At 34.8% G+C, this 12,946-nt stretch overlaps 2 protein-coding genes across 4 annotated transcripts in view; one reads left to right on the forward strand and one right to left on the reverse strand.

Moving 5' to 3' along the window:
* LOC147837707 (uncharacterized) overlaps nucleotides 1–12,946 on the reverse strand; it is an 838,558-nt gene that overhangs the window by 209,108 nt on the left and 616,504 nt on the right. The window lies entirely within an intron of this gene.
* Nucleotides 1–12,946, forward strand: part of cpt1ab (carnitine palmitoyltransferase 1Ab (liver)) — a 46,251-nt gene that overhangs the window by 15,781 nt on the left and 17,524 nt on the right. Inside the window, exons 6-10 of one of the 3 annotated variants that reach the window (XM_087312367.1) lie at nucleotides 352–489; nucleotides 2,791–2,868; nucleotides 3,254–3,361; nucleotides 5,772–5,859; nucleotides 12,498–12,693. In XM_087312367.1, the coding sequence (XP_087168493.1) occupies nucleotides 352–489; nucleotides 2,791–2,868; nucleotides 3,254–3,361; nucleotides 5,772–5,859; nucleotides 12,498–12,693 (608 nt within the window). Of the gene's footprint in view, nucleotides 1–351; nucleotides 490–2,790; nucleotides 2,869–3,253; nucleotides 3,362–5,771; nucleotides 5,860–9,112; nucleotides 9,198–12,497; nucleotides 12,694–12,946 lie in introns of all 3 variants that reach the window. The other 2 variants (XM_087312368.1, XM_087312369.1) reach the window with 2 other exon arrangements.

A 12,946-nucleotide genomic window follows, 5' to 3' on the forward strand; every position in this document is an offset into this window, starting at 1 on the left:
TCTTTACAGTACTAACCAAAAAAATCACAATTATTCCTGCTTGCCTTTAAGTGCCACCTATAGGCAGAAAGTAAATCTGCATTTTTCATTCAATACGTCAACTGTTTTGTATGCATCATGTAGGATAATTCCAGAAAGCTAATGTAAATCATTCTGTGATTAGTTTTAAACATTTACCATATATTTATACATATACCATATATTTATATTTAACATATATACTTTTAAACATATGTTTAGGTTTTTAAAAACATAATCATTCGAAAAAGGACATCGGTACCATGATTTGATAAATTGGAATCAGCGTAAAGCCTCCCTCCCCTATTCACATACGTATTGTTTTTTTTTCAGTACCTGGAGTCGGCACGTCCTCTGATGGATGATGAACAGTACAAACGTATGGAGGGTTTAGCAAAGGACTTTGAGAAGAATTTGGGCCCTAAACTTCAGTGGTACCTGAAGCTGAAATCCTGGTGGACTTCCAATTACGTAAGATCACTCTATGTTTAATGTTTAATCGCAATGTCAAACTATTATTCTACCGGCATTCTTATCTCATTAGAAATGATTCCGTAGTGAAAGGCAATAGAGTTCAATGCTAATAGTGATTTTGAGGTCTGCTTTTTTTTAGATTTTCTTTTTGGTTGGGCAGTTGTAGTTTGACAGGAAGCAGAGTTGAAGTGGGAGAAAGCGACAGCATTGGGAAAGATCCATGATCCAGGATTCAAACTCAGAACAATTGAAGCGCAGTTGAGCTATTGGCGCAAACATAGTTTTTTACTTTAACAAGAGTAATAAAATTGTGTTTGTTTCTTAACTCTAACAAATTAAATACGCTTTTTGATTGCTAACATTTAATGATAGCAATAAAACACAATACAGAAAAAAATGGAATCCTGAAATTTTTAAGCAGAGGCGAACATTTTTGTTAATCGAATTTGGGAAATTAATTAAATAAAAATGAAAAAAATCTTAGGTCTTTAATGGTAAAAAAATTTTTTTTTAATATGGAACCTTAATGGATGTTTACATGAGATGTGTGTCATAGTCAGTGGTGAAAAAATAACTGAAAAACCATACTCAAGTAAATTACAATTACTTGCCTAAAAATGTAATGCAAGTAGAGTAAAAGTATCTGTTGCGAATATTACTCAAAGTATAAGTAAAAACTAGACCTTTCAAAAGTACTCAAGAGTGGTGAGTAGTGAGTATTACGCTGTAAAAAGCTGATCCGTTTACATGTAATTTGTGGATGTGTGTAAAAGTAACATTCTGTAGTGCATTTAGTTATTGCCCAGCAGGCACACAACGTCATCAGACCTTAATATTAGGTTAGATTTAGGTAGTGATGTCAGGTGATGAAAATTTTTATCTCTAGCCAGTGTCTAAGGACAATGTTATTTTGATGTCCAATAACAACGTCAAATGATGTTGATATCTGGTTGATTTTAGCTTGTGTTAAGGCTTATTTATACTTCTGCGTCAAACACCGGCGTATGCTACGGCGCTGACGCATAGCCCTTCGCCGTGTCTGTCGCCGTCACTGATGTGCACCTCTCAAAAAAAGTAACTACACGTCGCAACAATGCGTAGCGCAAGCTCTGTGATTGGTCGGCTTGGTAGTGCTGACGAGTCGGGGCGGGACCGAGAGCCGCGCGAATGGCGCGAACCCAATGTAGCGATTGTTTACAAGTGTAGAGTCCCGTGAAGGAGCTCTGGATGGAAAGTTTTGTTTTGTGTTTACCTCATAGTTAAAGTTGCTGCACGTCCGCCGGTTGCTGCCTCAAAATGAGCGAGTTTGAGCCACTTGTAAATCCCGGAAGTGTTCAGGAAAAGCTAAATTGCAGCGAAGAAACTCGACACAGAGGAACATTTACACCTCACTGCCAACTAGCGTTTCGGAAGTGTTAATGCAGACCAAAAGAGACAGCGCGCAGAAGTATAAATGCACAGCCACGCGCATTGCATGCGCCGTGGGTTACGCCGGTCACTTGACGCAGAAGTATAAATCAGGCTTTAGAAAGCGACCAAAATCCAATGTAGAGCCAACATCTTAAACCAACGTCGTGTTGACATCAAATACTGACATTTATTCGGCAGCTATGGCTACCAAAATTCACACAATGTCAAGCTGTAACATCATTATTGATGTAGATATTTGGTTGGTTTTAGGTTAGACATTGGAAATTGTCAGCAACCTGAAATTGGGTTTTGATGTAAACCTGATTTTAACATGACGTTGGGGTACAATGTCAATCTGACATCATGTTGACATCTTGTGCCTGCTTGCTGTTTAAGACCGTTTCGAGCATCATACAGTAAAAATACGTCATCTTCTCATCAGTGACATGCAATACTCAAAGCGTGTAAAGATTTTGGACATCTTCTTAGACACTTTTAATGCTTCTAAACAGTATGCTGCAATTATAAAGCACCCATGTCTTGAGGTAGTTCAGTATGATGCGATTTACCTATGTGCGATTTGAATTGACAGGAATCACATGACTGATTTTGCTAATCCCCGTAGACAAGAAAAAATAAAGCAGTGACTGCAGGTCGAAGGAAATAGTGAAGTAAAAGTACCAATACAGCATTAAAAATGTACTCAGGTGAAAGTAAAAGTACACCGTTTTTAAAACTACTTATTCCTGAGAAAAACTACTCAATTACTGTAGTGAGTATTTGTCATTTGTTATTTTACACCACTGGCCATACTTTAAATAATACATACATTAAATAATTAATAATACATTAAATAATACGTTAAATAAATTTGTTTCACACTCTCAGGTCAGCGACTGGTGGGAAGAGTACATTTACCTCAGAGGTCGAAGTCCAATCATGGTCAACAGCAATTACTATGCAATGGTAAGGCTGCTATGCACTCCATAAGCTCACTGACACGAAAACAGTTGATGGGGTATACACTAATTCGTAAATTATTCAGTCACAAGATTATGCCAAACAGTCAAAAACGCATATCAAATGACAGCAATTACTCAAATGCCCACAAACGTCTAAACAAAGAGTCGCTGTCATTTCTGGAGGAGATTCGCCAGCATGACCAAGTTGTGGATTACTTCAGAAGACTAACTCGATCTGATGATGCATTATTTAGAGGATGATAAGTCATCCAAAGAATCCAAAAGTAATCCATCATAATATGAGAGAAATAAACAGTTTTATGTTGGTGTCACATTCTTTTTGTGTAGTGATTTCTAAAAAATGTTGTTTGCGTTTTTGTTTTTATAAGGACTTCCTGTATGTGAATCCCACTTCACTCCAAGCTGCTCGAGCTGGTAATTCCATCCATGCCATGATGATGTACAGGAGAAAACTGGACAGAGCACAGATCAAACCTGTGAGTATAGAATTTTATACACAGGCAATTACTAGTTTTACCAATGACGAAGGAAATCACACAAATTTAAATGTATTAGGGAGAATATCTGCATTAAGCATACATTTTCGATGTGTGTCTTAAAAACATTTTTCCAAAATGAGACCTGTAAAAATGTTTTTATTCTTTGGACCACAAAAACTTTAATCAAATGTTCCTAATTTTCCCCATACGACTTACTGTCAAAATAAATAAATAAATAAATTAATTAATTAATAAATAAATAAATAAATAAATATTAAAAGTTTGTTTATGATGGGTATTGAAATCTTACATTCTTTAAAATAACGGTTATTGATGATTGCTCAAAGAACCATCATTCACAATTAGTTTGTTATATTGAAAAAGTTTCTTTAGGCCTTGATCACACCGAACGCCCCATTTGCAATGAAAGAGCTTTTTTTGAAGGGTTTTCTTATGTTAGGCAATACCCAAGTTGTGTCTTTTATGTTCTCCAATCAAATGACAAGGTTTTTGTTGAGATGACAGCTGTGTTTTTGTCATGACAACTACAGAGACTTTTTAAAGATGGAGGATTGACTAGTGACTGTTTTGAGTTATCTGGAGCTGCGTGATTTTAGTTTGATTTGAAATGAAACAAACAAGATGTGCTTTTACTGCAGACTGTGACCTTTAATTTGAGGGTATTTAACATTTAACATCCAAATCAGGTGAATGCTGTAGAAATTACAACAGTTTGCGTATGTGCCTCCCACTTGTTAGGGGTCCAAAAGTAATAGGACGATTGGCTTCGAAGCTGTTCTATAGCCAAGTGTGTTATTTCGTCATTATCCCAATTACAATGAGCAGATAAAAGGTCCAGAGTTCATTTCAAGTGTGCTATTTTAATTTGGAATCTGTTACTGTCGACTCACAAGATGAGATCCAAAGAGCTGTCACTAACAGTCAAGCAAGCCATCATTAGGCTGAAAAAACAAAACAAACCAATTAGAGAGATGGCAAAAACATTAGGCATGGCCAAAACAACTGTTTGGAACATTCTTAAAAAGAAAGAACGCAACAGTGAGCTCAGCAAAAGACCCGGAAAACCACAGAAACAAGTGTTGTTGAAGAAAACCTGGTGAAGAAAACACCTTTTACAATAGTTAATTAGATCAAGAACACTCTCCAGGAGGTAGGTGTATGTGTGTCAAACAATCAAGAGTGAATACAGAGGGTTCACCACAAGATGTAAACCATTGGTGAGCCTCAAAAACAGGTAGGCCAGATTAGAGTTCTAAAAAAGCATTCATAGTGCTGGAACAACATCCCATGAACAGATGAGGCCAAGACCAACTTGTACCAGAGTGATGAGAAGAGAAGAGTATGGAGAAGGAAATGAACTGCTCATGATCCTAGGCAGTGAAGCATGGTGGTAGTAGTGACATGGCGTGGGCATGTATGGCTATCAATGGAACTGGTTCTCTTGTATTTATTGATGTGACTGCTGACAAAAGCAGCAGGATGAATTCTTAAGAGTTTCAGGCAATATTTTCTGCTCATATTAAGCCAAATACTTAAGAACTCATTGAACGATGCTTCGCAGTGCAGATGAAGAATGGCCTAAAGCATACTGTAAAAGCAACCAAAGAGTATTTGAAGGGAAAGAAGTGGAATGTTATGCAATGGCCAAGTCAATCACCTGATCTCAATCCGATTGAGCATGTATTTCAAATGCTGAAGAAAAAACTGAAGGGAAAATGCCCCAAGAACAAGCAGTAACTAAAGACAGTTGCTGTTGAGGCCTGGCAATAAAACCTAGCGTCTGGTGATGATGAAACTTCAGGCTGTAATTCACCGCAAAGGATTTGCTACCAAATATTAAAAAGTCAAAGTTTGATTTATGATTATATTCTGTCCAATTACTTTTGGCCCCTAACAAGTGGGAGGCACATATGCAAACCGTTGTAATTCCTGCAGCGTTCACCTGATTTGGATGTAAATGTTCTCAAATTAAAGCTGAGAGTCTGCAGTCAAAGCACATCTTTTTTTCATTTCAAATCCATTGCGTTGATGTATAAAGCCAAAAATGAATTGTGTCAATATCCAAATATTTCTGGACCTAACTTTATATGTGTGATGAAGAAAATATAATGGTGTTTTTCTATACAATATAGAGTACAAAATTATTAACCCACCTGTGAATTTTTTATATTTTATTTCATTAGTCAGTGTTTTTTCCTTGATATATTTAGTACTATGCTTTAATTAGTTTACTTGTCATACCCTGCATCTCTCTCTCTCTAACCCCTCAACACTCTCTGCATGACTGAGAACGAGCACTCCCTCATAAACAATCTTTGTTTTGTTCCTTACACCTGGATGTTGCTGCATATGCTACTGTATGTGCACTAACACACCACACGCACAGTTATACTTGCTGGAGAACCGAGTGCCACTGTGTTCGGCACAGTGGGAGAGGATGTTTAACACTTGCCGTATTCCCGGGCTTGAGACAGGTAAGTGGAGGGGCTCGTCCTGCCACAACCTGTCCCCATAACCTTCGCTCCTTCCTCAGCTGCAGCAGAGGCCAAACCTGACCAACATCCAGATTCAGCCTCAGACAACAGCACAGCGGACTGCAGAAAAGTAGCGCTAGCTGGTTTGTAGTGGTCGACTAATAGGTGCACTGTATAACCTGAAAAAATTAGAGCTTAATTATTATATCAGATGTATTATTTTTAACATAGGCTCATTCTGAAAACATAGCCCCATATACATTTCTGGAGATCGCAAATTACGTAGTCAGAAGTACGCACAGTATGGCTGCATTTCATCTTTAAAACGAAAGCTGCGTCCCAAATGGCACACTATACACTATGCACTCATGCACTATGTACTTATGCACTTACACACTCAACAGGATAGTACATGTATGTAGTGTCGTCCCAAATGGAACACTAATGGTTTTTTACTGAGCGGAAATTCAAACCGTTTCCCTGATGACGTTTGACGGTTGCCAAATAAGTGAAATAAACGACCGAATTATCCAATATTACCTGCCGTGAGTATAACCACATTCACCATCGGGAGGCGCTATAATCACTCTCGTAGGAGAATTTTGCTTTCACCATCCAAAATAAATAAAGTTATCCAACATGTGCGTCCGATAGCTCCGCCTCTTCCGCTATGTAAGCAAACCTGCGGTCGTTGAGTGCGTGAAGTGTCCATCATTTCACACTTCATTTTAACAGCTGAATGAGTGCATCATCCGGGTAATTAAAGTACACTTATTATTTTTAGAGTTTTCACTGTGAACGCACTACTTACACTATTTATACTACAAAATGGCGTAGAATAGTGCATAAGTATGCGATTTGGGACGCAGCTGAACACTACGGTGTGGTATGATGCTGTTCCTGCAGCTGACCACTTACTTCCATTTGGATGGCTTTCCTTCTGTTACCAGTTTGTCCAGTTAGCTCGCTATGTACGTCAGCGGACTTGAGATGTTGGGAGTTGACCACGACGACGCGGTTCGAGTTCTGCAAAGAACGATTCTATAAAGCAAGTAAGACAAAAACAGAAGACAAAAAATAAAACAAACAAGTACATAACAGGGTAAGAATGTGGTAAAGTCTAAAAACGCGGTAAAAATCAGGAAAGGGCTTTTCTTTTTCTGGATTGCATTTTAAAACTGTCGGTTGGGTTTAGGGAAGTGGGTGGGCGGGTCAATTGGTGCTTTTAAAAACACTATTGGTTGAGTTTAGGGTAGGTTGAAGTGAGTCAGTCAGTCAACAGCGGCCTCTGGTTTACACGAGAAGAGCAGGCGCATATGGCAATCGCGAGAGAAATTTGAGATCTAAAAAAACTTACTCAGCAGCCTCTGTTGGATTCACGAAAAACAAAAACTTGAAAAAAAAATGTAGCTCCTGAGATGTATTTGGTGCTCTCCAGAAATGTATATAGCGTACGTTTTGAAAATGAGCCTGTTAAATATTTAAATATGTAATTAATTATGAGATAATTAATTACTTTGGTATTTATTTTTGTATATACAGTTAAAGTCAAAATTATTAGATATCCTTCATTATTTGTATTTTTTATTTATTTATTTATATATACATATACTATATATTTTTTATTATTTTAATATTTTTTAAGTGCTGTTTGATGGATTAAAGACTTTTTCAACACATTTCAAAACATAATATTTTTAATAACTAATTTCTAAAAACTAATTTACCTAGTCTTTTCCATGACAACAGTACATATTTTGCTAGTTATTTTACTAGTATTCAACTTTAAATGGCTAATTAGATTTTTGCTGACAGTGGTTTTACTGTACTCAATTGAAAAAATAAATGATGTATTATTCCTTGTATGCTAGCCAAACTAAAATAAATATGACTTTCTCCATAAGGTATTTCTCTAGAAATTGCAGCTGTTGGACAACATAATGTACTTTTAGGCTTTTTTGGTCGAGAATGTAGTTGTTTAGATTACAACTATGCAGTTCATTTATGAGGATATTGCCATTTTTTAAATATTTATAACTTCGAAGATACAGCGCGTATGCAAAGACGGTTGATGTTCCACCACATGGTGACAGAGACCACATAATAAACCCTTAGAGGATAAAAACAACGTAATTTCAAACTACAGCTGATCAAATCATTATATTAACTAGTGAGTGACATTCTAAGATGATCTCTCTATTTGTATGTTGTAGTGCTGTAGTTATACCATAGTAGTTGTTGTGTATTAAGTGTAAGATGGGACTTACATATCAGGAATGTATGTATTTTGTGTTGGCCACTCGTTGTATAACCCTGAATTACTTATTAGTTTGCCATCTGTTTGTTTCTAATGAGTCTTCTGTTTTTGTCACTGCAGACTAGTTCAGTAAAAAGAAAGAATGAAGAAATGCCCTCATGTGTTTATCATTTTTTTAATCACAAACACAACAGTAATCTGGTTGTGTTTGCGCTACTTTGGCTTTTTTGAGGTTAATTATTGTGATCTCCCGATTGCAACATAAAAATACTGGGAAATCTCTGTAGACTGATGGCATTTCATGCCGTTTAGCCTTACAATCTTAAAATGGCAGCAACATCGTCAGTTTTTGTCATCAATTTAGGCATTATGCTAGAGACTTCTTCAAATACAATCTCCAAAGTGACGTTTGTGAAGTAGCAATGTTTTCACTGTTGAGATAAACACAACTTGTAATAATAATAATAAAAAACCTTACAATAATTACATTTTTGCACTCAAAAACTGAAATTTAGAGCTAACAGTGGCACACAGTCCTGAAATCAGCTGATATTTGGGACCTCCATCAAGGGTTGCTCTCCCCTATTACAGAAAATACTGTGAAGAAAACAACAACAAAGAAGCGTGTGTGTGTGTGGGGGTTTAAAACAATTTGACATCTTAGAGTTAAGAATTATAAACAGCCCAAACTGCAAAAAAAGTGCAATATTTGTTGACCACTAACTAATAATCCTAAAATACCAAAATAAACAAAACACATTTGATTTGAACCTTGGAAATGAGTTATGATTTAGTAAATCATTTAATATCTTCTAACTGTGCTGCTATCTGCAGGCTGGTCACCAAGTTGAATTCATCTCTCCCGATGATCCTTCACTCTTTTTTTTCTATTTTTCCATCTTCCGGTTTTACAGGTTTCCATAGTGTGGTATGTGGGGTTTCTTCCTCTGTTTTTTTTTCTCCTGTTAGTGTTTGACCTTCCCTTCTGCTTCACAGCTCATGGTTCTAAACACTATCCCCATGTGCTCATCTCAGTACGAGCGTATGTTCAACACCAGTCGAGTTCCAGGTGTAGAAACAGGTAGAGCTTCCTTCTTGCCTGCCTTTATTTCGCATTGAATCTGCTCTTTGTAGATGCTAGTGGCTGCTGCAAGCGTCAAATGCACGAAGCAGGTTTGTAATTTAGGCTTGCTGTTCACACTGCGCTTTATTTAGCTGATGTTTCTGGAGGAGGCAGATGGTAAGGAATTTGTTTTGTGTGCTTAACCGTTTTCGATAACTTGATAAGCTATTTGCGTGATTTAATGATTAACCTGTTATCAGAAACAGGATGAATGAGGTACAGGAAATAACATGTTTTACTGCCATCTGGCAATACATTAGGGGCAGTGAAATAAATGTAATGTTATATTTAGTGAAAATTCATTTATAATGTACACTTAAGAGGGATGTTGGAATGCATGGATAGTTAGTGGAAATGCTTAAGTCATTAGATTAGTAACTAATATATATATATATATATATATATATATATATATATATATATATATATATATATATATATATATATTTATATATATATATATATATATATATATATATATATATATATATATATATATATATATATATAATATTTTTTTGACATAAATACAACTGACATAACTTAAAATTACAGCACCACATGACAAAATATTTGTATGTGTGGGATTTATATTTTCATATTAATATTTATTGTACATTTTTTTTATAAATAACTGATTTATAAATATTTGATTAATGACTATAAATGCTATATTAAGTTAATTAGTATGCAAGTCAACTAAAAGCTGTTTTTGTTACATGAAATAGACCAAGTTTGCCCTAAAGAGCATATAGATACATTTACTGATAAGTGTACTGTAAAGCCTTAAAATGTTGTGCTTATATTTTATATAAGAGCCAATGTTTTAATATTTAATTAATTATGAGATAGTTCTAAGAATTTAATATATTAAATGTTTCTGTTTTTATTTATTATTCCATTTACAATTGACATAACCTAAAAATTACAGCATCATGTAAAAAGTTGTATGTGGTATTTACTTACTTTAATGTGTTTTTTTTCTTCACATTTTTAAATAACTAAAATATTTATAAAATAGTTTTTAATTACTATAAATACTACACCGAATTAATTAGTATGCATGTCAACTAAAAATCAGGTAACTTTATAATGATACACACTATAAATCATTTATTAAGCATTAGGAAAGGGTAAATTCATTATCTGCTAACCCTTAACTCTAGATTAATACGCGTTAGTAAGCAGTTTATAACTGCAGCTACAAATGCTGTATTGTTGACTTACAAACATATTTAAAATGTGCTTAATAATTGTACTTTCATACTTTGTTAATAATTTATTTTTCATTACTAAATGAAGTATCGCATTATTTACAAACCAGTTGTATTTAAGAGTAGTTGAGGGTTTTTAGGATCATTCAGAATGAGTTGTAAATGATTAATAAACTATTGAAATCAATGTTTATATGTCTTATTAGTAAGGCATATATTAATGGTTACTATGTATATTAACAAATGCTTTATTACCTCAACTTCATCTAAATTTGTTACATAATCTGAAGTGAGGACTATTTATGCTTCATAAATCCCTTATAAATGACAATATTCATTCCTATTCATTAAAAAAGTTACACAAATGAAACTGTACTTCAAAAATGAAAAATCTTTGCAACCTGATCTAAAATAAAATCACTGTAGAGTTTGAACATTGCATCTTATTATCTTGTTAAATTATTGTATTGTTGTTGTTGTTTTATCCAGTTTTATGTCGTATTTTGACACTCCTGTTATCCAGCAATGTTTAAACTTTACAGTAATTTAACTTTTTAGAAAAAATTGCAAAGATTATCGTTCATTTAATACCAAGCCTTTAATGGTCACTTATAAGGGATTTACAAAGCATAAATAGCTGAAAAAGCATTTGTAGCTGCAGTTATAAACTGCTTACTAACGTTTATCAATGTAGAGTTCATGCTTAACAAATAATGAATTCAATAGATGCTAATGCTTAGTAAATGATTCATAGTGTGTAGTTACTAAACTGTGCTACTAAGTTTTGTTTTGGAAACTTTCACATTTTCATTTAGAATAAAACTAAAATGATTAAAACTATTTTAACACCTGTATACACATATTAAATAATAATAATAATAATAATAATAATAATTAAAAAATAATGATAATAAATTTTAATATTAATTGAAATGACAGAAAAGACAGAATAAATTCCTTTACAATCTGTATTGTAAAAAAATCATATGGACATTTTAATATTACTATTATTATATTACAATAATATTAGTGAAATTGCTTTAAAACCAAATAAATATACATTTTCACACATTTACACATTTAAATACATAGACTAAATGATGGGCTAAAAATCTGGAAATCTGCGATCCATCCATTTCATTTGTTGATATATTGGTAATAAAAAAAGGAATATATTTATACATACTCTATATTTTAGCCTGTCTTCTCATTTACTTTGCCTTTTTTTCATCTGCTTTTCGCATAATTGCCTACTGACAACTAATCAACTAATCCATAACAATTAAAATCTTAAAGGCATAGTTCACCCAAAAATGAAAATCACTTAATCGTGTACTAAGATCATTTACTCATGCTCCACTTGTTCCGAACCTGTTTGAGATTCTTAATTTTTGTTTTTGTTGATGTTGAAGACAAAGCGAGATTTATTGAAAAATGTTGGGCAAAGGGGCAGCACGGTGGTTCAGTGGTTGCCTTACAGCAAGAAGGTCTGTGCTTCGACGCCTGGCTGGGCCAGTTGGTATTTCTGTGTGGAGTTTGCATGTTTTTCCCATGTTGGCATGGAATTCCTCCAGGTGTTCCGGTTTCCCCCACAGTCCAAAGACATGCGCTATAGGTGAATTGTGTAAATTGTGACTCAATGATATTGCGTCTGGTGACTGTGCAGGCCATGGTTGATTTTCAACTTCACTTTCATGTTAACCATTCCACTCTATCACCACTCTTGCTGTATGCATTGGTGCATTATCATTCTGATACATTACTCCGTAATGTTTTTGTTTCTCCTATAGATGTTTTTTTCTCTTCATGGTTCAGTATGTCTTGCTTTGTGTTTAACAGAAGAAAGAAATTCATTAAAGTTTAGAACCACTTATGAATAAATGGGGAGTACATATAAAACTTTGGGTGAACTTTCCCTTTAATATGACATGTGCCTATTTTAAATCACAAGAATCACTAAATGATTTACAGAACAATGTTACTGTAATTCCATATGCATGTGTACACCTTCATGCTTAAAGCCCATATTTCCTGTATATATCAGATGTCCTTCAGCATGTGAATGAGAGCAAACACATCGCCGTGTACCACAAGGGCCGCTTTTACAAGGTGTGGATGTTTTATGACGGACGCCTGTTGTTGCCTCGAGAAATTGAGCAGCAGATGGAGAGGATCTTGGCAGACAAATCCGAACCACAGCCAGGTGAAGAGTTTTTGGCTGCTTTGACTGCGGGAGACAGGTGAGTGCTTCTGGTTTATTTAAATACATTTATTAAAGACTGGAAAAATATTAAAACAATTCATTTAAAATGTGCATTGTGTATAAAGTCATTGTCTCCGAAGACTTTAAATCATTAAAACAAACAGCACAGGCTCATTGTAAAACCGTACCCTGTGTGCATTTCTGGTGAGTGCGAATTATGTAGCCAGAGCTACATATGGCTGTATTTTGTCTTAAAAATAACCACTATGGGGCGGTATGACGCCGCAGAT

This window comes from Danio rerio, chromosome 25, assembly GCF_052040795.2.
Source record: "Danio rerio strain M-AB ecotype USA chromosome 25, GRCz13ab, whole genome shotgun sequence".
NCBI lineage: Eukaryota > Metazoa > Chordata > Actinopteri > Cypriniformes > Danionidae > Danio > Danio rerio.